This window comes from Ranitomeya imitator, chromosome 5 (genome assembly GCF_032444005.1).
Source record: "Ranitomeya imitator isolate aRanImi1 chromosome 5, aRanImi1.pri, whole genome shotgun sequence".
Lineage (NCBI taxonomy): Eukaryota > Metazoa > Chordata > Amphibia > Anura > Dendrobatidae > Ranitomeya > Ranitomeya imitator.
Window position 1 is genome coordinate 35,406,330 of NC_091286.1, and position 26,812 is coordinate 35,433,141.

The 26,812-nt window shown below is 44.9% G+C and overlaps 1 protein-coding gene across 1 annotated transcript in view; it reads right to left on the reverse strand.

The window, feature by feature from the left end:
• PPP2R5A (protein phosphatase 2 regulatory subunit B'alpha) overlaps positions 1–26,812 on the reverse strand; it is an 80,515-nt gene that overhangs the window by 26,956 nt on the left and 26,747 nt on the right. The window contains exon 2 of the mRNA XM_069768532.1: positions 550–746. Coding sequence (XP_069624633.1) covers positions 550–746 — 197 coding nt within the window. The remainder of the gene's footprint in view (positions 1–549; positions 747–26,812) is intronic.

Here is a 26,812-nt window from a genome sequence, read left to right on the forward strand (position 1 = left end):
AAAATAAAATAAATATCTTGTTTTTTTCTCTCCAGTCCCAGAGACTTCTACGTTTATTATTTTTCAGCCCACAGCCTTACTTTTATTTATTTTTTTGCATGGATTTTATGGTTATTATTTTGGGGTACATACAACGTTTGTTTTTTTTATTGCATTTTTTGGGTCACACACAAAAAAAAAAAAAAAATTGTGGCTATTTTTGTATATTTTTCAGAAATTAAGAGCGGCATTTAAGGGGTTGAGCGGCAGCAATTGGAGCCAGCTCAGGTTGCTGCCAGCTGTAACTGCAATACTATCCTATAAGAGGAGTCATAACATGTGTACGGTGTAAAGGAGAGTAGCGGGCTGAAAAATGGGCGTCCGGACCAACGGCAGGGCAGCTCAACCAGAAAACTTTCCTGAACTGCAAGCAGAGGCGGCTTTTTACCTCTGCAGCACAGGAGAACGCTGCCCAAAAAAAAAAAATGATATTGCATTACTCTGGCAGGTGGAGGCGTTTCCGTGCGAAGCTGCAGACAATCCCTCTGGATTTCCATCGGCGGCACTTACCATTCGTATGATATCGGTGTACGCGGGCTCTATGATCACCCCTCGATTCGTGGACACGTACTCCACCAGTTCGTTCAGGGTGGCTCTCTTGATTTCTTTGCTCTTCAGGTCCGATATAGAGTCCATAAAATCAAAGAGTACGCAGCACTGCTGCAACTTCTGGCAGAAGAGATCCTGCTGATCTGTGGACGTAGCATCTAGAGGAGGGAGACAATGACATGTCAGAGCGGCAGGTAGGACCGGTTACACCTACGCTAGTAAAAATCACAGCTGGGATTCCGGGACGGATGCTACAGGGAGAATTCTTACTGGTCGATAACACAGAGCATCCGGAATCTGAATGAATACACGCAAGAGAAATGATAAAATACTGACATTTTAACATTAACCACTAGATGGCAGCATTACATTCCAATCGGGTGAAAAACAAAAACAAATCCTGCTTTACCGCCTGTAGTAAAACCGAATGCCAAAATCGCCATCTGAAAGAAGCATGACGTAGGGAATGAGTTCATGATTCCAGTGATTTATTACTTATTGCACTTTCAATAAAACCAGTGATTTATCAGCAGAAGTGTCACTACAGGACTAGTTGCCTCGAGCCTCCTAGTCCAACCACACCCCCATCTCTGATTGGCCACTTTCTGTCCATATACAATCAGTTATGTGGGTGGAGTTACACAGCGCTCAGCATTCCAAGCTCTGCTAGAATCAGTTTTCTCTGCTGCAGATCTATCATAACAACTGCACCCAGTAAAGCAAGTGATACATTGCTGGAATCAGGGTCTCTATCTCTACATCAGATTACATAGAGAAAACCTGCTAAGATACCCTTTAAAAAGCTACAGCCCAATATAGTCAATAATCAATTATGTGGCCTTTCGGAATGCTTAATTCTAGAGATCGGAGGGGGTCAGCCAAGGCAAAACCTGTGGCTCCTTGCCTCTGAAGAAAAATATGTAGAGGCCGCCCCCCATCCCCCCCCTTTATAGTAGGTGTCTTGCCTACCATTTCGGTTTACTCCAGTCTCTAGTGTCACCTCTTAGGTCAGCAGTATACCATCACTATCAGTCCTGACACAACCACCTTTTATAGTAAAAGATCCAATGCACTGCCTGAGCCAAGATAAGCAGCTTTCACACTACAAATAGCAAAAGAACAGAATGACATGGGGGACACAAGAATAAAACCAGAAGAATAAAACCACTTCCATTCACAGTTCTAAATGATCAGTTCTACTTCCGACTCTGGAAAGTCAATAATGGAGACCTGTGAGCTGTAGATGATCCGGTCATTAATCTATACGTCCATAGAGCGCACGTCCACCACCGGTCAATACCTGCCGGCTTAATTAAAAGGATTGACAGGTGGCTAAATATACGCCGAACAGCCATAAACCAAAACCACCCACAGGTGAAGTGAAGAACAAGGAGGGCAAAACATCAGGGAGCAAGTAAGCCGTCAGGGATAGAAATAGAGGTTTTGAAAGCAGGAAAATTGGGCAAATTTAGGGATCTGAGCAAAGGTGAAAAGGGCTAAATTGTGATGGCTGGACAAATAGTCAGAGCATCTCCAAAAAAGCAGGTCAGATGAGATGTTCCCGATACATGGCAGGTCTTGTAGGGCTTGTGGGGTGTTTCCAATATGTAGTGGAGCAGTGGCAAATACCTATTAAGAATAATTAAAGGATGGGCAACAAGTGGCCAAGCAACAGGGTTATAGGTAATGAGTGAAGGCTAGCCTGTCTGATCAAAGCCCAAAGAAGAGATAGTGCAGCAAAAAAAAAAAAAAATACTGAAAGTTTTCTACTGACACACAGAGCATCACAGCTATGCTAGATGGAAGAGACAAAACGCACAGCATCACAGCTATGATAGACGGGAGAGAAAACGCAGAGCATCACAGCTATGATAGATGGAAGAGACAAAACGCACAGCATCGCAGCTATGATAGATGGGAGAGAAAACGCACAGCATCGCAGCTATGATAGATGGGAGAGAAAACGCACAGCATCGCAGCTATGATAGATGGGAGAGACAAAACGCACAGCATCACAGCTATGATAGACGGGAGAGAAAACGCAGAGCATCACAGCTATGATAGATGGAAGAGACAAAACGCACAGCATCACAGCTATGATAGATGGGAGAGAAAACGCAGAGCATCGCAGCTATGATAGATGGAAGAGAAAACGCACAGCATCACAGCTATGATAGATGGGAGAGAAAACGCAGAGCATCGCAGCTATGATAGATGGAAGAGACAAAACGCACAGCATCACAGCTAAGATAGACAGGAGACAAAAACGCAGAGCATCACAGTTATGAAAGAAAAGGAAAAAAACCCAGAGCATCACAGCTATGATAGAGAGGAGAGAAAACCCAGAACATCACAGCTATGATAGATGGGAGAGAAAACGCAGAGCATCGCAGCTATGATAGACGGGAGAGACAAAAAGCAGAGCATCACAGCTATGATAGACGGGAGAGAAAACCCAGAGCATCACAGCTATGAAAGATGGGAGAGAAAACGCAGAGTATTGCAGCTATGATAGATGGGAGAGAAAACGCAGAGCATCGCAGCTATGATAGATGGGAGAGAAAATGCAGAGCATCGCAGCTATGATACATGGGAGAGAAAATGCAGAGCATCGCAGCCATGATAGATGGAAGAGAAAATGCAGAGCATCGCAGCTATGATAACTGGATGTTCTATGGCATCACAGTCTGTTTGGGATCATCCACATGGAAAAAAAAAGTACTGTCTATTTTTTGTTTGTTTATTTTATCGGGGGGGGGGGGGGAGGTTAAATGTGCAGATAACGTGCATATTTTTGCAAAATATGAACTACGCAAACATGAGACACGCATGTTTCCATTTAATCCATTGACTTCTATGGGCACAGAACTGTTTTGTGCTGCGTCAGATATTTACATTTGATTGTTTTTTTCTGAAGAACAATATGTGAAAATTCTGTTTGTAATCCAACTGGGCATTTCTTCAGAATCTGGGGGGGAGCATGCTTTCACATCCCCCCTCCCATATCTCGCCAATCACACCTTGGCAGAGTCTGGGCAGGAGGGGGTGAAAGCACACGCCCCCAGAGAAGACTCTGAAGAATCATCTGGTTGTGCTATGAGCAGAGATTTCACATACGGCGCTCCAAAGGCAAAAAAAATGTAATATGTCTGCAATGAAGCGACGCAGCACAAAACGGAAAAAAGCAACAAGATCTGACCGCTGGGACCCACACAGATCAGCAGAATGGGGTAGGAGTGCGCATGCTGACACCAGCAGTTCCCATAAAGAGTGAGCGGAGCGGCGCTCGACCAAGTGCCCTGCTGCTCCATTCTAAAAGGGGCAATCAAATGGTTCCTGTGAATAGGCGGTCACTTCTCACTGTTCTCCTTTGTCTAAAAAGACTTCCTAATATTTCTTTTTTTAATTTTATTTTACAAAGGAAGGTGAAATGGAAAGGAAAACAGCAGGACGACGTGGACTTTAAGGGACCAGTAATCACAAAATTGTCTATTTTTTATACTTTTACATTTGTCTGACAAATATTTTTAATAGGTATTGTAGAAAATGTAAAAAAATATATATATATATATATATATATATATATATATATATATATATATATATATATATATATATTTTTTTTTTTTTTTTTTTTTTACACAAAACATACATACCCGTTAATTCATGCATGTGAACCATACAAGTTCAGAGAAGAGTTGGCTATAAAAAGAACATATGTTTGCGTGGTTTGGCCCTTTAAACATTTGCTAGCCTGCGGATAGAAGAATCCGGTGATTATTAACACGTCTTGTCCCATGGCGGTCGCCATCCCCATCGCCCCCTGTATCTTATGACAGCTTCCCAAGTTAGAATCAATGAATTGCTTTTTCAGCGTGTCACCAAGCGGCGATGTCCCGCAAGTTGCTAGGAAACAGCCCCCCCCCCCCCCCTCCAATCCTGAAAACACCAAAAATAACCCCCTGAGTCTCCAGAGGTAAGAGATAATAATATCACGTTACACATGTAATACGAGGAGCGCAGGAACTCGAGAACTTCCCGGACATTTATTCTTCATCAGTCTCTGACGAGGACTGAATAATCGGGTGAGGGATGAAGGCTCCGAGCTCAGCTTGTAAAGAGGCGCGCAGCGACGGATAAATACTCGCAGGTCTCCGCCAGGAGGACATGTGGCAGCTTTGGAGGGCTGATGCACTTAGAATGCTTTTTTGTATTTTATATTCCAGTAGAAACTTCAAAAAGATTCTATTTGTGGTTACCATGGAGACGCAGAAGTCTGCCTAAGAGCAATAGATTTAAAACGGAACTTTCATTTAAAAAAAAAAACAAAAAACAAACACCTAGGAAACGAGCCATTTGGGAGACAGCAGAGGTGGCCGGTAACTTAGGCAACGAGTGCTAAACAAGAAAATTAACAATTTAATTTTTTCTCGATAATGGGAGAAGATTTTGTGATTAGAGCAATTTTACCAATTTATGATGAGACAATCCCTCTTAAAGAAGTGGTGCAGCGCCTAAATGATCTGTACTGTGCATGGTCGGTGGGACAAGTGTCAGACAACCATCGTGCTCGTGTCAAATGTCAAAAAACATGCTCCTCCGGAAACTCTGTCTTTTAGTGTCAAGTATAAGACGTTCGAAAAGTTAGAAAATAGTTCAAGTCGTAGGCAATTTTCTAGAGAAGAGTTCTGCAAAAAAAAAAAAAAATTAACAAAAAGAAAAAAAAAGTTGCATTAAAAGAATGAAGAGAATTCCCTTGTAATGAAGCCCCTGCACTGCCCCCCATCACCCTTGTATCACTCAGGGACCCCCAGGTCGGCACGTACACGTGACCTCCGCTGCCCTCTCAGGACCTTTGGTAGAAGGGACGGGATGTGACAGTCTGGAGACCGTTCCCTGCACCTATCAATTACTGTGTATTATCACAACAGCTCGTTATGTACAGTCATAACAGAGGAACAGGCCGTTAACTGAAGGCAAGAGAAGGACCATGACCGCAGCGGCGTCACACAAATATGAGCCCCAAAAGAAGGATCTCCAGACAAACCGCAACTTATCCCTGACGAGCCCCAAAACACAGCGAAGACGCTCAGAGAGAAAAAAAGACAACTCCAGCGTCTCCAACAACTGGAAATCTGACCCCAGAGCTTTGTCAGTGCAGCCACTGGGGCGATAAGCTGATTTCTCAGAGTCCTGTTCAGATGGATGACCGCCCACATAATATAGAACAGCAGCTCTGACACTTGCCTTCTATTACACCTTGTGATGGCGCCCCCTGCTGTTCTTTACATTCCCTCTCGGAATGTCTACCTAAGGTATTCAGTGGATTCTCTTTTTGATGGCTGCAGGAATCCTATGTGTGATCGGCAGCGCTGGGCACAACCCTGCAACCCCTTTTAATTCTTGATAAAAACCCTTTAAGCACCAACCACCGTCGTGAGATTTATTATTATGCTTTGCTCTATCATAATCCACAGCACTTTACACACATCATCATCACTGTCCCCATTGGGGCTCACAATCTAGATTTCCAATCAGTATGTCTTTGGAGTGTGGGAGGAAACCGGAGAACCTGGAGGAAACCCACACAAACAGGGGGAGAATGTACTGCATTTATCTTCAGTTGCTAATCTAGGTGACTACACTGTAAATGGTGGAGCCATACTCACGTTGCGCCTGCATGACCGCATGGAATAACGCAACCCAGCATGCAACACCGCTGTGCAGATTCACTTACACAAGGGCAGAGGTAGCTCAGGACGGTAACGAGGTCACCTTCATTACCCATCTGTAAATTACCGGTAATAGCAGCCAAACACTGCAACCACCTGGAGTTTTACCATGAAACTATAAAACAAACAACAACAAAAATTATGCAAAAAACAAAATACAGTAAAAAACAAAAAATGTGCACAATATGGCAGTGTAACTGCACCGAGCTCTCCGTATGTAAAGTAACCTGGACACACAGGAAGGAAACTGGTGACGGTGCCATAGTGTGACCCCGTACTATAAATATGTGCCCTGTGGATCGGGTGCAGGAACCCGACACCGGATTAGGTTGATCCATTTCCACATTACAGAAGCACGAAGCTGGTAACGTCTCATCACTGTACAGATGCCGGGAAATAATTTCTGGCACAAGCAGAGATGCATTATACCTGGCAGGAGAGTCTGCGTTATCTGTGCGCACAGCTGGGAAACACTCCAGCAATTCCTAGTATTATACATTTATTCTTCGGGGTAATCCCCTCAATGCTCCTTTTACAAGGTTTCAGTGGTGCAACTTCCCAGAAACTTCAATAGAAACTTAGGACTGTGCAATTTTCAGTTTTGGAACTGATTTTGCCATACGGGGAGCCGCTGGAACCACGGCACCGCCGCTCCCCATATGGCAACCACGGCACCGCCGCTCCCCGTATGGCAACCACGGCACCGCCGCTCCCCGTATGGCAACCACGGCACCGCCGCTCCCACATGGCAACCACGGCACCGCCGCTCCCCGTATGGCAACCACGGCACCGCCGCTCCCACATGGCAACCACGGCACCGCCGCTCCCCGTATGGCAACCACGGCACCGCCGCTCCCACATGGCAAACACGGCACCGCCGCTCCCCGTATGGCAACCACGGCACCGCCGCTCCCCGTATGGCAACCACGGAATCGCCGCTCCCCGTATGGCAACCACGGAATCGCCGCTCCCCGTATGGCAACCACGGCACCGCCGCTCCCCGTATGGCAACCACGGCACCGCCGCTCCCCATAGGGTAACCCCAGCATCGCCGCTCCCCATAGGGTAACCCCAGCATCGCCGCTCTCCGTAGGGTAACCATGGCACCGCAACAAGATCTGCAACAAATGGTGACCATTTCTTTGTTGACATGCTGCAACCAATAGATCAGCGCTGCCTCTCCGCTGCTGCCACCAGTATTTGCTGACATGCCGCAGCCAATTTCCGGAACTCAGGGCAGTCTCATGCAGACTACACAGCCTCACCGCCAGACTTGTGGTGGAGTTCGAGAAAATCTTAGTTTATTAGTTTTTAGAATGGGCAAGCAAAATGAAGGACGGTAAATTAAAACCCCTTTAACCATGGTAGAGGTCAGTCCTTTACACTGGACATATGATTTTAAGTCTAATCACTGGCTTGGAAGGGGGAGGGGGTCTTGAATTTGGCCGTAAGATGAAGTTCAGGGGTCCAGAAGGGCAATGGAAAAGGTGTATTGTACATGAGACGAGCCTCGCTGTCACTCTGCAGAAAACACAGCTAGTAAGAGACATCACATCCGCGGCCAGTCCGGCCAAAAGTGACTTCTAAATAAGGAGCTTAGGAGAGTGCGTGCCGATCTAATATCAGGTTCAGCTTTTTCCATCCCAAAAGCAAATCTGTTCCCATTAAAGTTCTGGAGTGACCGCAGACAAATCTGTATTTGGATGCAAAAAAAAAAAAAAAAAAAAAAAAAATCGAGACTCACTTTTAGATCTTGCGACAATTCTATAATTTCTGCTCCACTGGCATGCTTTTTTTTTTTTACATTTTTTTACATCACCCAAAAGAGCAGACGCTTCTAATCCAGGCAAAGAAAGTCCATATGCGGCAGGGAAAATGGAAGCTGTGATCTGAGGATGTCCATGATGGCCCCGATGGTCCGCAAACGGAGCGTGTGGATATCAGACTTTATTCAAAGATCTTCAATAAAGTGAGGTTTGTTTTTGTTTTGTTTGTTTTTGTTTTTTTTTTTGGGGGGGGGGAGGGTTGCAGTTCACAGTCAAAACTCATGGATTTTGAGCATATTGTAGTTTTTGGACGAAAAACTCTGCAAAGAAAAAAAACAAAAAAACAAAACAATACCTGTGAACATACCCGTCAGGTCACGCTACTGATTGTAGAACTAGATGGTGGCCCGATTCTAACGCATCGGGTATTCTAGAATATGCATGTCCACGTAGTATATTGCCCAGCCACGTAGTATATTGCCCAGCCACGTAGGATATTGCCGAGTGACGTAGTATACAGCACAGAACCACGTAGTATATTGCCGAGTGACGTAGTATACAGCACAGAACCACGTAGTATATTGCCGAGTGACGTAGTATACAGCACAGAACCACGTAGTATATTGCCGAGTGACGTAGTATACAGCACAGAACCACGTAGTATATTGCCGAGTGACGTAGTATACAGCACAGAGCCACGTAGTATATTGCCCAGCCACGTATGTCACAGGTTAAAAAATATAAAATAAACACACTCACCTTCGGATCAGAGAGCCCCTTGTAGCGCGCAGCTGCCGCCATCCTCCGTTCCCAGGATGCATTGTGAAATTACCCAGATGACTTAGCGGTCTCAAGAGGCCGCTAAGTCTTCTGGGTAATTTCGCAATGCATCGCTGGGAACGGAAGATGGCGGCCGGTGCGTCGGACTACGGAGGGTGAGTATAGCAGGTTTTTTTGGTTTTTTTAAAATTATTTTTAACATAAGATTTTTTACTATTGATGCCGCATAGGCAGCATCAATAGTAAAAAGTTGGGGACACACAGGGTTCATTGCAGCGGTAACAGAGTGCGGTACCCACGGCATAACGCGGTCCGTTACCGCCGGCATTAACCCTGTGTTAGCGGTGCCTGGACGGGAGTATGGAGCGGGCGCCGGGGACACTGACTGCGGGGAGTAAGGAGCGGCCATTTTCTTCCGGACTGTGCCCGTCGCTGATTGGTCGTGGCTGTTTTGCCGTGACTAATCAGAGACTTGGATTTCCTTGACAGACAGAGGCCGCGACCAATGAATATCCGTGACAGCAAGACAGAAAGACGGAAGTGACCCTTAGACAATTATATAGCAGATTTTCCGACTCCACATAAGAAAGCATATCTGATTCAAAATATACATCGAAAACTGCCGCATTGCTCCACACATACTGCAACTTGTAGGAAGTAATAGGGCGCAGAAAGGTCTGTGTGACCGGCCACCAAATTCCATATAACAGAGATATATCACTGAGGGAAAACATATCATCACCTCCCTGAAAAATCACTGCAAAGTGCCGGCCACTAGGTGTCTCCCTTCTGTAGGACTTTGCTGTCTACTGCCTGTTCTCATGTGTAATCCTCCAGGACACGGCGGGGGGACGGGGACCCTCCAGGACACGGCGGGGGGGACGGGGACCCTCCAGGACACGGCGAGGGGGACGGGGACCCTCCAGGACACGGCGAGGGGGACGGGGACCCTCCAGGACACGGCGGGGGGACGGGGACCCTCCAGGACACGGCGGGGGGGACGGGGACCCTCCAGGACACGGCGAGGGGGACGGGGACCCTCCAGGACACGGCGAGGGGGACGGGGACCCTCCAGGACACGGCGGGGGGACGGGGACCCTCCAGGACACGGGGACCCTCCAGGACACGGCGGGGGGACGGGGACCCTCCAGGACACGGCGGGGGGACGGGGACCCTCCAGGACACGGCGGGGGGACGGGGACCCTCCAGGACACGGCGGGGGGACGGGGACCCTCCAGGACACGGCGGGGGGACGGGGACCCTCCAGGAAACACAGCTTGGGGGGGCGTCCCACTCCCGGGCAGTGCGTTACCAAGACAAACTATGTATGAGGTGGGTTTTCAGTTCAGAGCAGAAACATCAAACAGGCAATAACTATAGAAATGCATGCTGGGTAAGGAAAGGAAGTACCAGCTCTGAAGAAAGAAAAAAAAATGCACTTTTACCTTAAATATTCAGGTTTATTAACCTTTTCTGTTTAGCAGCACTGATACAAGCGCACTACACCCGACCGCTGAGCGCACTACACCCGACCGCTGAGCGCACTACGCCCGACCGCTGAGCGCACTACACCCGACCGCTGAGCGCACCCCACCATATATTATGATCTGTATTAAAAAAAAAAAAAAAAAAAAAGTTTACCGTACCTATTTTTACTTGTACTTCCAGTTAATGCAAGAACAGTTTACAGCAGTTTCTTTATCATCAGAGGCAGCATTAGCATGATAGGCAATACCTCTTTACACAACTGATAAGACGGGATCTAGCAATCATCACAGGCGATGTCACAGATCACCTACTCCCCCTCCATTCACAACTATCTTTGCACACGCTCATTAAATGCGTCAATTCACAAGGATGAGAGCTTGTTCATTGTGTCTAATGTACATGTGAAGCTCCTGAAAGAAGTAGATTCTTTAAAAAAAAAAAAAAAAAAAACAAGAAACATTATTTAACATTTTTTTTGCAATGAAGCAACATGTCCTTGCTACATTGTTATTCCCCAAAACCTAATAAAAAGCATTTTCATGTATTTACACTACACACAGATTTTGCAGTGACGAGGGAATAAGAACGGAGCTTGATGAAGAACTGTATCTGTAGCAGATGCACTGACAGTGAGCAGAGTTCTAGATGTGTCCTGCTCCAATATGCACACGTATCCCCCTGCACCTGCCGGCCTGGGAACGGCAGCCTCTATGAGGGGAGACATTAGCTTTCTGTTTATAGCAACTACATCAGGCAACCGAGGAGTAAGCAAAGAGCAGAATGTCCGGCCGCCATTTGTGGGAAAGTAGTAACCTCTGTGGCCACTCACCAGCAATGCAGGAAAGTAGTCACTGACTGCGACCACAGAGGAAGAGCTGCGCCATCCCAGAGGGCAGCTTTAGTTTACCGGTGACCCACGACTATGCTCCAATGTGGCGCCGAGCACATCTGTGGCATTCATGAGCCAGACGTGATAAACGGAAAGCATTCCTGCGACTACCAAGTGCAAGCAGGAGCACGCAGGGTTCATTACCTGTCCCGCCACGACCGATGAACGCTGGCTGCAGCTGCGACAGGGCATGCGCCGACGTCACATCGCAATGACGTTTCATGGCCGCCAGCCTGTCAGAGGCCGCAAGCTGATCTCTGCAGTCTTTGATAGGCCGGCAGTCCAGGATGAGGACCTTATTAAATAAAGGGGTCCAGGATGGGGACCTTATTAAAGTGGACATAAGGGGTCAATGATGAAGGCATCTAGGATGGGGACATTAAATGTCACGAGGGTGTCATGTCCTCCTGGAAGACCTGGAGTTAGACGGTCATATCAAGGTAATGTATCGCAGGTCTTCTTTAGAGATGGTGTGTGTGATTTGTGTCCCATATTAAATGAATTTGGTTTCCTTTGGTGCTGAAGAGGTTAACAACCCTTTCTATGCTGGTCAGGAACATGCAGCTCCATCTCAGCAACTTTGAATCTGGTCATTACTTCTTTCTATAAAAACTGGCCAGACCTTCTTGTCCCTGCCAGTGAAAGATTAGTCTTCCTGTGCTAAAGCCAAGTGGTTGGAGTGGAGTTGTTGGAGTAGTGTTCTGTGGTTTGCGGTGTACACGTGTGTGTTTACCTCCTGGTCCCTGTTCCCATTTAGTTTATTCCTCCCTGTCTCTATCCTCCTCCCTATTGTTGGTTAAGTGCTTTTGTACGATAGAGGTTTTCGATTATCCCCGTTTTGTCTTTGTGTCTTGTTTACCTTACATGCCTCATGCGGTGAGTGAGGGGACAGATCAGGGTTTAACAGGAGCATAGTAAGGTCAGAGACTCAGGCCTCTCTACCTTCAAGAGTACCCCCAGGACAGGGATAATTAGGGTCCCAGTTCCAGGGACAGTTTGAGGCCCATCTTCCTTGCCAAAAACAGACAACTTGACAATAAAGGAGCCCAGGATCTGGGATCTTTTTAAATAAAGGGGTGGCAATTACTGTATGGGGGTCATGATGAGGAACATAAATTATTGGTTTATGGTAGCAAATGGGGGACACCATTAATCTTGGGGCCAATTGGTGGACATTACTGCTGTAATTAATTTACTTTTGAGAATACTGTCTTCCATGGGGGGGAAACAAAAGGGGGTCCTGTTAGTGTGCAGAGAGGCATGGTCGCTTTTTTTCTTCATCTGACGTAGTGTGGAAGTCGGGCAAAAAGTGGGTAATGTGCTATGGAAGAAAAGCGCCCCCCCGACCTCAGCGTCGACAATACAGCCAATTACGTCAATGAAAAAACTGTTCTCTCAATCCCTAACACATATTCTCTTCACTTCTGCATTTAATCTAGCTCACTTTCTTTCTTTGAACCTTTCACAGTAGAAGAGGTTACCTATCCCCTTGCATCTTCTCATCCTACTACCTGCACAAGTGACCCTATTCCCCCACACCTCCTTCAGTCCCTTTCCCAGGCTGTCTCTCATCTGGTATCTTTCCCTCCTCATTCAAACACTTCAGCATACATCTCCTGACATCACCTCTGCATTACTACACAACACCAGTCATTGTCTCTCACATGAAGTCCTCCCTCTATCTAAAACTGAATGTCGAAGACAGAACTCCTTGTGTTTCCTCCCTCCACTAACCTACCTATGCCTGATATTACCATTTCTGTGTGGTTCCACCATTACTCTTCAGCAACATGTCCTCTGTCTTAGAGACATAGTTGACTCAGATCTTTCCTTCACCCCCTACATTCGATCACTTGCTCATGACCCCTTCACCTCAAAAACATCTCTAGAATTCAACCTTTTCATACCTTTCACATTGCAAAAAATGCTTACTGTTGCTCCGATTTATTCTCGCCTAGACTATTACAACTCTACTAATTGGTCTCCTTCTAACCAAACCATCCTGAATGCAGCATCCAGGATCATATTCTTGTCCAACCACTACACTGATGCCTCCACCCTGTGCCAGTCATTGCACTGGTTGCCCATCCAAAATAGAGTTCAATATAAAACTTCTCTCTCTCACCCACAAAGCTCACCACAGCTCCGCACCGCCCTACATCTCCTCCCTCATCTATCTACCATCCTACCCGTGTTCTCCATTCTGCTAATGACCTAAAACAAACATCCTCAATCTGAACCTCCCACTCCCGCCTCCAACATGTCTCACGTGCTGCACCAATTCTCTAGAATGCACTACCCCAATTAGTTTACTTCCCAATTCTCCCAAGTTTAAGTGTGGCCTAAAAACACATCTTTAGACAGGCCCATCGCCTCACCTCACGTATGTAACCATCCCCATTTTATACTTTCCAGTATTTTCCTCCAAATCAGATTCCTTGTAGCATCTGTTTCCACAGCCTCCATGCACTTACTAGCACTCTGTATCTGTACTTGTACTGGCTGGTGACCGATTCACGCAGAATTATTTTAGTACCTAAATTTATTATATTGATGTGCTTAATGTGCAGACCCCCAGCTTTAATTTGAGGGGATTCACATTTTAATTGGAATAAGGGTTTAGGAATTACAGCGTTCTAACCCCTTCACCCCCAAGACGGTTTTCACCTTCCTGACCAGGCCAATTTTTTTCAATTCTCACCATTGTCACTTTATAAGGTTATATCTCTGGAAAGTTTCAATTCTGAGACAGTTTTCTCATGACATATTGTACTTCATGTTGGTGGTAACTTTGAATCACTTTATAAACAAAAATGGAAATTTGACAAAAATTTTGAAAATTTTACAATTCTCAAACTTTTTTATTGGGGGCCTTTTAGGCCCCCATGCTTACATTTTTGCCATTATCTGCAAAATTACTTTAGTTAGAATTTTGAAACTCCAGGTATTCCTCAAGTATGTCGTTAATATCGTTGATAATATCCAGTTGTTCATATAATTTTTTTCATAGGCATTATGGTGTAACAATGCTTGTTTGGTGAAAACTACATCTGTACGAATTGGGGGCCTTTTAGGCCCCCGCTATTTTTATCATGTTCTCAGTAGTGTTTGTGTCTCAAGTTACTTTATTTGTACTCAGTAATGCTGGTGGAGGGTCCAGGGTGTGGATAATAACATGTGAGGAAGTCATGTGATTTTTGGAGTGCGCGATAAGGCCATGACATCACCTCAGGTCCTTCGGAATACAGTAATGAGCTGTGTATAGAGTACTGAGGACAGTATACACTGTGAGCTAATTGCTGAAGGACCTGTGATAAGATAAGCTGTTGATAGGAAATCTGATTCATTTAAAGTTTCTGTTTCTAAGAAGCTTGCAAAGGCTAGAGCTTGTGAGCCACAAAAATCCAGAGAATTTTACACCACCTAAAAATATAAAAGGTAAGAGCTGATGAGGGTGAGAGGAAGAAGGGGGGACATTACACTTACAGTGTGTCACACACAAGCAAAGAGTGGACAACCCTGATTCTGTTCATTGTTTTTTCTTTTAGTTTGCTAACATCTAGTCAGCAATAGCACACTCTTCCTCCAAGTGTCTGACTGACCAAGAGATTGAAGCGATTATGTTTCAAAGCGATGAAAGTGAACTATCTTTGTCCGATGAAGAAAATCTGCCACCAGCTAATCAAACATCCTCATCCAGTGATTCTTCTGATGATGAAGAAGTGAATCTAGTGGATCCTCAAGAAGTGATAAGCAGAACATCCAAAACGGATGTTTTTTGGGACAGTAATCCTACATTAGTCGGACGTACTCCAACACACAATATTGTGAGACCGGCTCAAGGAGCTGTGGGAAGTCCCAGTTACTTTACCCCTAAAGATGTATTCTGTACTTATTTTTCTGACAATATTGCAAAAGAGGTCCTATTATGTTCAAACCTAGAATGGAGACGTATCGCTTCTGCAAAAAATAAGTCCTGGAAAAATATCTCAAAAGAGGAACTTTATGCATATATGGGACTCTTACTGCTGGCAGGGAGTCAAAAATCGTATGATGTCCCAATACGAGAATTATTTCTGGACCCACTTTCTGATCCACACTATAAGGCGACAATGTCAGTGGGCAGATATGAGGAAATTAGAAGAATCATTCGCTTTGATGATAAGCGAACTCGTGCAGCGAGGTTTGAAACAGACAAATTAGCCCCTATCAGTTATATCTGGAACATATTTATCAAAAATTGCACAAAACTTCTGAAAAAAATAACATGTCAGAATTGTTTGGAAGACTAATATAATAGAAAATAAAGTTAGAATAAAAATGTAGCTGCAGCTAGTTTGCTATAGATTTCTATGCGTCTGTGTGAAATTTGGGAAAAAAAAGATTTTTTGGTGTTTTCTGTGAAAAATTATAATTAAAATTTTGTCCACTATTCATATTTTGAGCAATTTTGAAATAAACTTGTGAAAGTTATTTAAGTGTGTTTTTCTACATTATGTGCGTGGGGGCCTAAAAGGCCCCCAATACGTTAATATGTATATTATTAACGTCATGCGTTCTAGGGTTAAATTTTTATGCCCTTAAATCAGAATCACATCAAATAGTTAATAGCTAACATTTCCCATGTTTACTTTGCAGCAGCACAATTTTTGAAACAATTTTAAATTTTGTTAGGAAGTTATAAGGGTTAAAAGTTGACCAGCAATTTCTCATTTTTCCATCAAAATCATTATTTATTTTTAATTCAAGGACCACGTCACACTTGAAGTGACTTTGAGGGGTTTATATCACAGAAAATACCAAAAAAAGTAACACCAATCTAAAAACTGCACCAATCAAGGTGCTCAAAAACACATTCAAGAAGTTTATTAACTCTTCAGGTGCTTCACAGGAATTAATGGAATGTTGAAGAAATTCACATTTTACTTTTTTTTTTTTTTACAAAAAGTTTTCGTTAGACCCATTTATTGGGGGGATTTTTCACAAGGGTAACAGGAGAAAAATGGACAGTAGAACTTGTGAAATTTCTCCTTGGTACGCTGATACCTCATATGAGGGGTAAAACTACTGTTTGGACGCATGGCAAGGCTCCGAAGGAAAGAAGTGCTGCTTGACTTTTTCAACGTAAAAAATGGCTGGAATCGAGACGGAGCGCTATTTGTCTCTTGGAGCGCAGGTTTTCCTAGAATAACAGAGCCCCCAAGTGCTAGAAAAGCAGAATCCCCCCTCATGTGACCACATTTTGGAAATTATACCCTTTTAGGAATTTATCTACAGGTGTAATGACGATTTTGACTCCATGGGTGTTTTCCAAAAACAAGCAGCAGTCTATGTTACTAAGTGAAAATTGCAAATCTGCCATTGCAGTGACCAGTACGTTGCAGTGACCAGCACATTATGCCCAGCTCATGCATCTGGACACATGCACCCATAAATTAGGCGGGCTCTCATCACTACAGAAATGCCAAATACGTGGACGATTAATGTAGTTTAGGCACACTGAGGATCAGAAGAAAGAGGCATTTGGATTTGGGAGCAGAGAATTTGCTGGATTTCTTCTGGGGAGCGAGGAGCCATTTTGCATTTCCAGAGCCTTTGTGCTACCAGTAACGTGGAAGCCCCCTATATTTCCATTGACAGATGACAGACCTGAGTGGGGACTTGCTTTTTTGTGGTTAGAGTTGAATCTTTTATTGGGAACATTTTAAATAACATTTGGGATTACATTTATCCTGTGCTCTACGTTGAGCACTCACATCGGGGGTTTCCATCTAAATCTGTGAGTGACGTGATTCAGATGAAATCACTATAACTAGGCAGCAGTTACTCTGGACTCCATCTGACCTCTGTTCAGCGTTGTCCTTTTCAGAGGTGCACAAAACTGTGGTGGAGCACGCTTGTATTACTTCCTAATAAGACAGACACCGCCGGATCACAAGCCAGATACTGTCCACAGTGCCTCCATCTGACTCATAGGGAACCTTCTGCCTGGGGTTACGTCTGAGTCAAATATTTCAGTGATTTACACAGAAACCCCGGTGTTAGCGCTCAGCTCAGGCTAAATATGCGTCGAGACGTACTGGGATCTGTGGGAGGCAAAATGAACAAATCAACAGCAGGTGAAGAATCGGTTTTGTTTTTTATGCCGTTACTCGTGCAGTATAAGTGATTAGGCGACTTTATTCTTCGGGTCGGTGCGATTACCAGATTTATAATCGGGTTTTTAGGTTTGGCTGCTTGTCACACACTAAAAAAATGCTTTTTATTGCAAAGAATAGTTTTTGCATCGCCATATTTTGAGAGCTATCTTTTTTTTTTTTTTTTGGGGGGGGGGGGGGGAGGGGGGGAAGTTATGCCATTCTGCATGTTGTAAAAGCTATAAAGCAGCTTTATTCTTCGGGTCAGTACCGTTACAGCGATACAACATTTATATCATTTTGTTTTAGCTTTTACACACACACTATTTCATAGAATAATATTTTTGCATCGCTTTATTCCGAGAGCTCTAACTTTTTTATTTTTCGGCTGATGGAGCTGCAGAGTAGCTTGTTTCTACAAGACAAGATGACATTTTCAGAGATACCATATTTATTTACATTCATCTTTTTTAATTGCATTTTATTCTACTTTTTGTTCAGCGGTACGATAAAGCATCTTTGCTTTTTTTTGCCTAGTTTCTTTTTCATTTTTTATGGTGTTCACTGACGGGGTTAACACTAGTGGGACAGTTTTAAAGGTCAGGTCGGCGATACCAAATGTGTACTTTGTTTTTTTTCATAAAATAGTATTTCTGGGGTACAATATATTATATATAATTATATTTTTAATTTTTATTATTTTACTTAGTGACATAGTGGGAATTTCACTTTCAGCAGTCTGATCGCAGTTATTTTTGCATATGGATACGTCTAAGGTCACAAAAGGGTTAATATGTAGCAGCATACAACTAAGGTCATGAAAGGGTTAATATGTAGCTGCCTCTTTTACAAAAGGACCAAGAGGAATTGGACATTTCTCAAAAGCTCTTTAGTGGCCTGCATTGGCTTTTCCCTCATCAAGACATCGTCAATGAAGCAGGTAAAAAGGTCTGTAAATGATTCCAGGTGTGACACTTGTATTTAGAAGCTGTTGCTGTGAACCCACAACATGCAGTCAAAGGAGCTCTCAATGGACAAGAAACAGATCATAATTAGGCTTTAAAAAAAAAAAAAAAAAACATCAGAGAGACCAGAAATGTTAGAAGGGGCCAAATCAAGAGTTTGGTACCTTCTGCAAAAAAAAACAAAACAAAAAACAAAACAAAACAAATGCGCACCAGTGAGCTTGGAAACTCAACAAGGCCTGGACATCCACAGAAGACAACAGTGGTGGATGATCGCAGAATCCTTTCCATGGTGAAGGAAAACCCCTTCATAACATCCACCCAAGTGAAGAACACTCTCCAGGAAGTCTGCGTCTCAGTATCTAGGTCCACCATAAAGAGAAGACTTCACGAGAGCAAATACAGATGGTTCACCACAAGGAGCAAACCATTGATCAGCATTAAACATAGAAAGGATGGATTAGACTTTATAAAAAAAATCTAAAGTAGACACTCATGTCTGGAAAATCATTTTTTTGGATAGATGAACCTGTACCAGAATGACGGGAAGAAGAAAATATGGAGAAGGCTTAGAACGGCTCATGATCCAAAGCACAGAACATCCTCTGCAACACAAGCTGAAGAAGGTGTGATGGCGCGGGCATGCATGGCTTCCAATGGCACCGAGTCATTAGTGTTTATTGATATTTGATTGTCTAAGAAAATATCAGAGAAACGCTTTCCTAAATTTCTACTCAAACCACATTGTGTACTTTAGGAATATAATACCAAAGACACAAAGCTACCACCAGGTCGCCCGATAGTATCCGGGATTGGAACAATAACAGAATCCTTATCTAAATATATAGACTGGCGTCTGAAACCATTATTGAACATAGTACCTGCTTACACCAAGGATAATGGAGATTTTCTAAGAATTTTGTCCGATATAGGTTGGCATGAGGATTTTAAATGGGCTTTGATTGACGTCGAGAGCTTGGACACACGAATTCCACTTATCGCTGAACAGAAAGTGATATAAAAAAACTCTTGGAAAAAAAACAAACTGCCAAAACAGATGAGTATATCGAATTCATCCTTGAAAGCCTGAATGTTATATTATTCCATAATTCCTTCTCTTTTAGTAGCAGCTGGTACACCCAGATCATTGGGACAGCGATGGGGTCTACCATACAGCCAGTATCTTAGGCTGAGAAAAATGAATAGTAGTGAAGAAGGTTTCATAAAACAAGCGAACAAACTGACAGACGACTTATTAAAAAGAGGTTATCCGCCATCATTAAACAGAATCCGAAAATGAATTTAATAAAATCAGTAGGGTTGAGTGAAACGGGTCGAACATTTTCAAAAGTCGCCGACTTTTGGCGAAGTCGAGTTTCATGAAACCCGATCCGACCCCTGTGCGTGGTCGGCCATGCGGTACGCGACTTTCGCGCCAAAGTCGCGTTTCAATGACGCGAAAAGCGCCATTTCTCAGCCAATGAAGGTAAACGCAGAGTGTGGGCAGCGTGATGACATAGGTCCTGGTCCCCACCATCTTAGAGAAGGGCATTGCAGTGATTGGCTTGCTGTCTGCGGCGTCACAGGGGCTATAAAGGGGAGTTCCCGCCGACCGCCATGTTACTGCTGCTGATCTGAGCTTAGGGAGAGGTTGCTGCCGCTTCGTCAGAAGCAGGGATAGCGTTAGGCAGGGTCCATTAACCACAAAACCGCTTGTGCTGTAGCGATTTCCACTGCCCAACACCACCTTCGGTGTGCAGGGACAGTGGAAGCTACATTTTTTTTTTTTCCTCAGCGCTGTAGCTCATTGGGCTGCCCTAGAAGGCTCCCTGATAGCTGCATTGCTGTGTGTACGCCGCTGTGCAAACCAACTGCTTTTTTCAAAGCACAAATCCTCTTGTTCCTTCCTTTCTGCACAGCTATCTTGTTTGTTTGTCCACACTTTTTATTTAATTTGTGCATCAGTCCACTCCTTATTGCTGCCTGCCATACCTGGCTGAGATTACTGCAGGGAGATAGTAATTGAAGGACAGTTCCTTTTTTTTTTTTTTTTTTTTGTGGGAGATTAAGATTGACATTTCTGCTAGAGTGCCATCTCTGTCTGTGTCATCTCTCACTCAGTGGGCCATAGAAAGCCTATTTATTTTTTTGCTTGATTTGGGTTCCAAAATCTACCAGAAAAAATCACAACATCAATCAGTGGGAGAAAAATATTGGCCTCAGGGCTTGTGTGCCACTCCTTACTCCTGTGTGTGCCATCTCTCACTCAGTGGGCCATAGAAAGCCTATTAATTTTTTTGCTTGATTTGGGTTCTAAATTCTACCTGAAAAAATCAATAAATCAATCAGTGGGAGATTAATATTGGCCTTTGGGCTTGTGTGCCAGTCCTAAGCGTGCCATCTCTCTCTCTCTCAGATAGTGGGCCATAGAAAGCCTATTTTTTTATTATTTTATTGGGTTTATAAATTTTCCCTGGAAAAAAAAAAAAAAGTGGGAGATTAATATTGGCCTCTGGGCTTGTGTGCCAGTCCTGAGCGTGCCATCTCTCTCACAAATAGTGGGCCATAGAAAGCCTATTTATTTTTTTGGTTGATTTGGGTTCATAATTCTACCTGAAAAAATCAATCAATCAATCAGTGGGAGATTAATATTGGCCTTTGGGCTTGTGTGCCAGTCCTAAGCGTGCCATCTCTCTCTCACAAATAGTGGGCCATAGAAAGCCTATTTATTTTTTTGGTTGATTTGGGTTCATAATTCTACCTGAAAAAAATCAATCAATCAGTGGGAGAAAAATATTGGCCTCAGGGCTTGTGTGCCACTTCTTACTCCTGTGTGCGTCCTCTCTCACTCAGTGGGCCCTACAAAGCCTTTTTTTTTTTTTTTTTTCCTAAATTCTCCCTGAAACAATCATTTCATTTTATTTGTTTTATAAATTCTTCTGTAAAAAATAAAAAAATTTTTTTTTTTTTTTTCCTGAAGTCTCCCTTTTAAAAAAAACAAACACAAATCAGTGGGAGATAAAAATTTACATTTGCGCTTCAGTGACAGTCCTGCGTGTGTGCCATCTCATTTGTTGCCAACAACAACAGAGTGTGTAACATTGTGGCTGATTTTCGTTGTGGTCTCACCCACCTGTAAAAGGGTAGCTAAATCATACTGAAGTTATAGCTCACCATGTAAGTTGTGTGACAGCAACAAATACCGTTCGTTTGGTAACGTTTTTAAAACAATGAGGAAGTCTGGTGGAAGAGGTCGTGGCCGGGGGCGTTCATTGTCAGCTGGTAATGAAGGTAGTGGTAGTGGTGGAGCATCAGGTGGTCGTGGGAAAAAATATTGCACCCAAGTCTGGAGCTGTGGAGCCAGGTTCGTCGTCTGGCTACACAAGGCCTCGAACCCTCCCTTTTCTGGGAGTAGGAAAACCGCTTTTAAAGCCGGAGCATCAAGAGCAAGTTTTGGCTTATCTTGCTGACTCAGCCTCTAGCTCTTTTGCCTCCTCTCGTGAAACTTGTAAAAGTAAAAGCAGCGCGTCGTTAGTGGATGTTCACGGTCAGGGACAAGTCGCTTCCTTGTCCTCTTCAGCAAAAACAACAACAGAGAAGAATGCAGCAGGCGACACAACGGGTTACTCCATGGAGCTCTTTACACATACCGTCCCTGGCTTAGAAAGTGAAGCAGTTAACAGTCCATGCCCATTACAAGTTGAATCTGACATGGAGTGCACTGATGCACAGCCACAGCCAGACTACTATGCTGGTCCTTTGACTCAGACCACAACATTGCCCTCGCAGGGTGCTGATCAAGAATCAGACCCTGATGAGACTATGTTGCCCCATCACGAACGCTATACCACCGACCGACACGGTGACACAGACGAAGTTGCACACGAGCTACAAGAAGAGGTAATAGATGACCCAGTTCTTGACCCCGATTGGCAGCCATTGGGGGAACAGGGTGCAGGCGGCAGCAGTTCTGAAGCGGAGGAGGAGGGGCCGCAGCAGGCATCAACATCGCAACAGGTTCCATCTGCCGGGCCCGTATCTTGGCCAAAACGCGTGGCAAAGTCAAAACCTGTTGGAGGACAGCGTGGCCATCCGGTTAAAGCTCAGTCTGCAATGCCTGAAAGGGTATCCGATGCTAGAAAGAGTGCAGTCTGGCATTTTTTTAAACAACATCCAATTGATCAGCACAAAGTAATCTGTCAAAAATGTTCAACTACCTTAAGCAGAGGGCAGAATCTGAAAAGTCTCAATACAAGTTGCATGCATAGACATTTAACCACCATGCATTTGCAAGCTTTGACTAACTACCAAACGTCCCTTAAGGTTGTAGCACCCTCGGCCAATGAAGCTACTCATCAACGCAACATCCCTTCCGGCAGTGTAGGGCCACCATTTTCTGCACCACCTGCAGTATCTGTGCAGGTTTCTTTGCCAGGCCAAAGCAGTCAGGGTCAGGGAATCACCAGTTTCGTAGTAGGAAACACTGCATCTAGGGCACCGGCGGCAACAATACCATCTCCCACCGTCTCTCAGTCTGCCATGTCCACCGGCACCCCCGCTAGTTCCACGATCTCCAGCTCTCCAGTCCTGCTCACCCTACATGAGACTATGGTTAGAAAAAGGAAGTACTTAGCCTCGCATCCGCGTACACAGGGTTTGAACGCCCACATAGCTAGACTAATCTCGTTAGAGATGATGCCCTACCGGTGAGTTGAAAGCGAAGCTTTCAAAGACCTGATGGACTACGCTGTACCACGCTACGAGCTACCCAGTCGACACTTTTTTTCCAGAAAAGCCATCCCAGCCCTCCACCAGCATGTTAAAGAGCGCATCGTCCATGCACTCAGGCAATCTGTGAGCACAAAGGTGCACCTGACAACAGATGCATTGGCCAGTAGGCATGGCCAGGGACGTTACGTGTCCATCACGGCACACTGGGTAAATGTGGTGGATTCAGGGTCCACAGGGGACAGCAAGTTTGGGACAGTTCTGCCTAGCCCACGGTCTAGGAAACAGTTGGCTGTAGCCGTTCGCACCCCCTCCTCCTCCTCCTGCAGAAGCGAGAGCTCGTCCACAGACCGCAGTCGCACAACCACTCCATCCGCAGCTGCCACTGTTGCACACCAGGTCTCCCATTATGGGGCAGCTACTGGCAAACGTCAGCAGGCTGTATTGGCTATGAAGTGTTTGGGCGACAACAGACACACCGCGGAAGTTCTGTCCGAGTTCTTGCAGCAAGAAACGCAGTCGTGGCTGGGCACTGTAGATCTTGAGGCAGGCAAGGTAGTGAGTGATAACGGAAGGAATTTCATGGCTGCCATCTCCCTTTCCCAACTGAAACACATTCCTTGCCTGGCTCACACCTTAAACCTGGTGGTGCAGTGCTTCCTGAAAAGTTATCCGGGGTTATCCGACCTGCTCCTCAAAGTGCGTGGACTTTGCGCACATATCCGCCGTTCGCCTGTACACTCCAGCCGTATGCAGACCTATCAGCGTTCTTTGAACCTTCCCCAGCATCGCCTAATCATAGACGTTGTTACAAGGTGGAACTCAACACTGCACATGCTTCAGAGACTGTGCGAACAGAGGCGGGCTGTTATGTTTTTGTGGGAGGATACACATACACGGGCAGGCAGTAGGATGGCAGACATGGAGTTGTCAGGTGTGCAGTGGTCGAAGATTCAAGACATGTGTCAAGTCCTTCAGTGTTTTGAGGAATGCACACGGCTGGTTAGTGCAGACAACGCCATAATAAGCATGAGCATCCCCCTAATGTGTCTGCTGATGCAAAGTTTGACGCACATAAAGGATCAGGCGTCTGCACCAGAGGAAGAGGAAAGCCTTGATGACAGTCAGCCATTGTCTGGTCAGGGCAGTGTACAGGACGAGGTAGCGGGCGAAGAGGAGGTGGAGGATGAGGAGGATGATGGGGATGAGTATATTTTTAATGAGGAAGCTTTCCCGGGGTCATTGGAAATTGGTGGCGTGGCAAGGGCGGGTTCTGGTTTTTTGAGGGACACAAGTGACGTAGATTTGCCTGCAACTGCCCCTCAACCAAGCACAACCGCAGATTTGACAACTGGAACTTTGGCCCACATGGCGGATTATGCCTTGCGTATCCTCAAAAAGGACACGCATTACAAAAATGATGAACGATGACGATTACTGGTTGGCCTGCCTCCTTGATCCTCGCTATAAAGGCAAATTGCAAAATATTATGCCACATGAGAACTTGGAACTAATATTAGCAACAAAACAATCAACTCTTGTTGACCGTTTGCTTCTGGCATTCCCTGCACACAGCGCCCGTGATCGTTCTCACACGAGCTCCAGGGACCAGCAGACCAGAGGTGTTAGAGGGGCAGAAATCAGAAGTGGCGTTGGCCAGAGGGGTTTTCTGACCAGGTTGTGGAGTGATTTTGCTATGACCACAGACAGGACAGGTACTGCAGCATCAATTCAAAGTGACAGGAGACAACATTTGTCCAGTATGGTTACAAACTATTTTTCATCCCTTATCGACGTTCTCCCTCAACCGTCATTCCCATTTGATTACTGGGCATCCAAATTAGACACCTGGCCAGAATTGGCAGAATATGCATTGCAGGAGCTTGCTTGCCCGGCAGCTAGTGTCCTATCAGAAAGAGTATTCAGTGCTGCAGGTTCAATACTAACAGAAAAAAGGACTCGTCTGGCTACCCAAAATGTAGATGATCTAACATTCATTAAAATGAACCACAACTGGATTTCGAAATCTTTTGCCCCACCTTGCCCGGCTGACACCTAACTTTCCTATGAAAAGGTCTTGCCTGTGGACTCTTCTGAATGACTTTTCCAATCTCGTAATTTTCTGCACCTGATTGTCCAGCATACGACATGTTTACTCCTAACAAAATGGCCAAACTCCCCACACGGGGCCGTGGTATCGCCACTTTGCGCCAGCACCCGTGAGAGTGCTGTTTGTCTGAAGAGGTGGGTGTGCCCGCTTTTGGTCGACGGCACTGCCACTGGGTCCCTCATAGTACAATAAAGTGTCTCTGGCGGTGGTGGTGCGCACCCAACGTCAGACACACCATTGTAATATGAGGGGCCCTGGGCCTGTACCGCCGGCCACAAGACAGTTCCCCCCCCAGCTCAAACAGTGCTCTACCACTTGCAAAATTATCTCTCACAGCTTCACCAATGTTTAGTCTATGCGCTGACATCCTTCAATGCCTGGCACTGACAATACCATTGTTTTGACATTTTTGTTATGTTAGGCCTTCGAAGCCTGTCTGCGGTCCGTTCTTTCTACAACTACTACACTGACCAGGCCACTGCTGGCCGTGTTCCCCTGGAACCAATTTAAACTTGCCTACAGCCAGCCCAATTTTGTTATGTTAGGCCTTCTTAGCCTGTCTGCCGTCACTCCTTCCACTAGACTTCCACTGACCAGACCACTGTTGCCCGTGTACCCCTGGAACCAATTTTAAATTGCCAACAGCCAAATGTTATTATGTTAGGCCTTTGATGCCTGTCTGCCGTCACTCCTTCCACTAGACTTCCACTGACCAGACCACTGTTGCCCGTGTACCCCTGGAACCAATTTTAAATTGCCAACAGCCCAATGTTATGATGTTAGGCCTTTGATGCCTGTCTGCCGTCACTCCTTCCACTAGGCCTCCACTGACCTGTCTACTGCTGCCCGTGTTCCCATGGAACCAATTGTAAATTGCCTACAGCCAGCCCATTTTATTATGTTAGGCCTTCGAAGCCTGTCTGCGGTCCCTCCTTCCACTAGGCCTCCACTTACCTGTCTACTGCTGCCCGTGTTCCCCTGGAACCAATTTTAAATTGCCTACAGGCAGCCCAATTTATTATGTTAGGGCTTCGAAGCCTGTCTGCGGTCCCTCCTTCCACTAGGCCTCCACTGACCTGTCTACTGCTGCCCGTGTACCCCTTGAACCAACATAATAAAATAAAAAAATAAGTATTTTGCCTATAAAAAAGAAAATACTGGTGAGATATCAAATGCAGACATTTTAACATTAAAAACAAACACACAACTAAAATCTGGTACAGTACTAAAAATGGCCACCAGCTACAATTACTTTCTCCTGCAAGTAGTTAACTGAAAGGTTTTTTAAATTGAAAACACACATATGGCATCCACCGAGTGTTGTCCTGTCGCGTCTTCTTTATATTATTGCCGAGAAGATGCAAAACAATGAAAATAATAAAATCATTAATTACCAAAATAATAGAGAAAGTCAACACCACATTGCAAATAAACATTCATTCCAAATAAAGAAGCAGGGCGCGTCCGAGGGTGAGTATATACCTAATAAGAATATAATCACCCTCAGATGCGCAATGCTTATTTCCAACAGCCTTCCTTCCTAAGAATCAGCCCTTCCGTGGTGTAGAGAGACGTTGTGTTACACTCCAAGGTGTTCCCCAGGTTGCCTTTCCTGAGCTTCGATCTTCC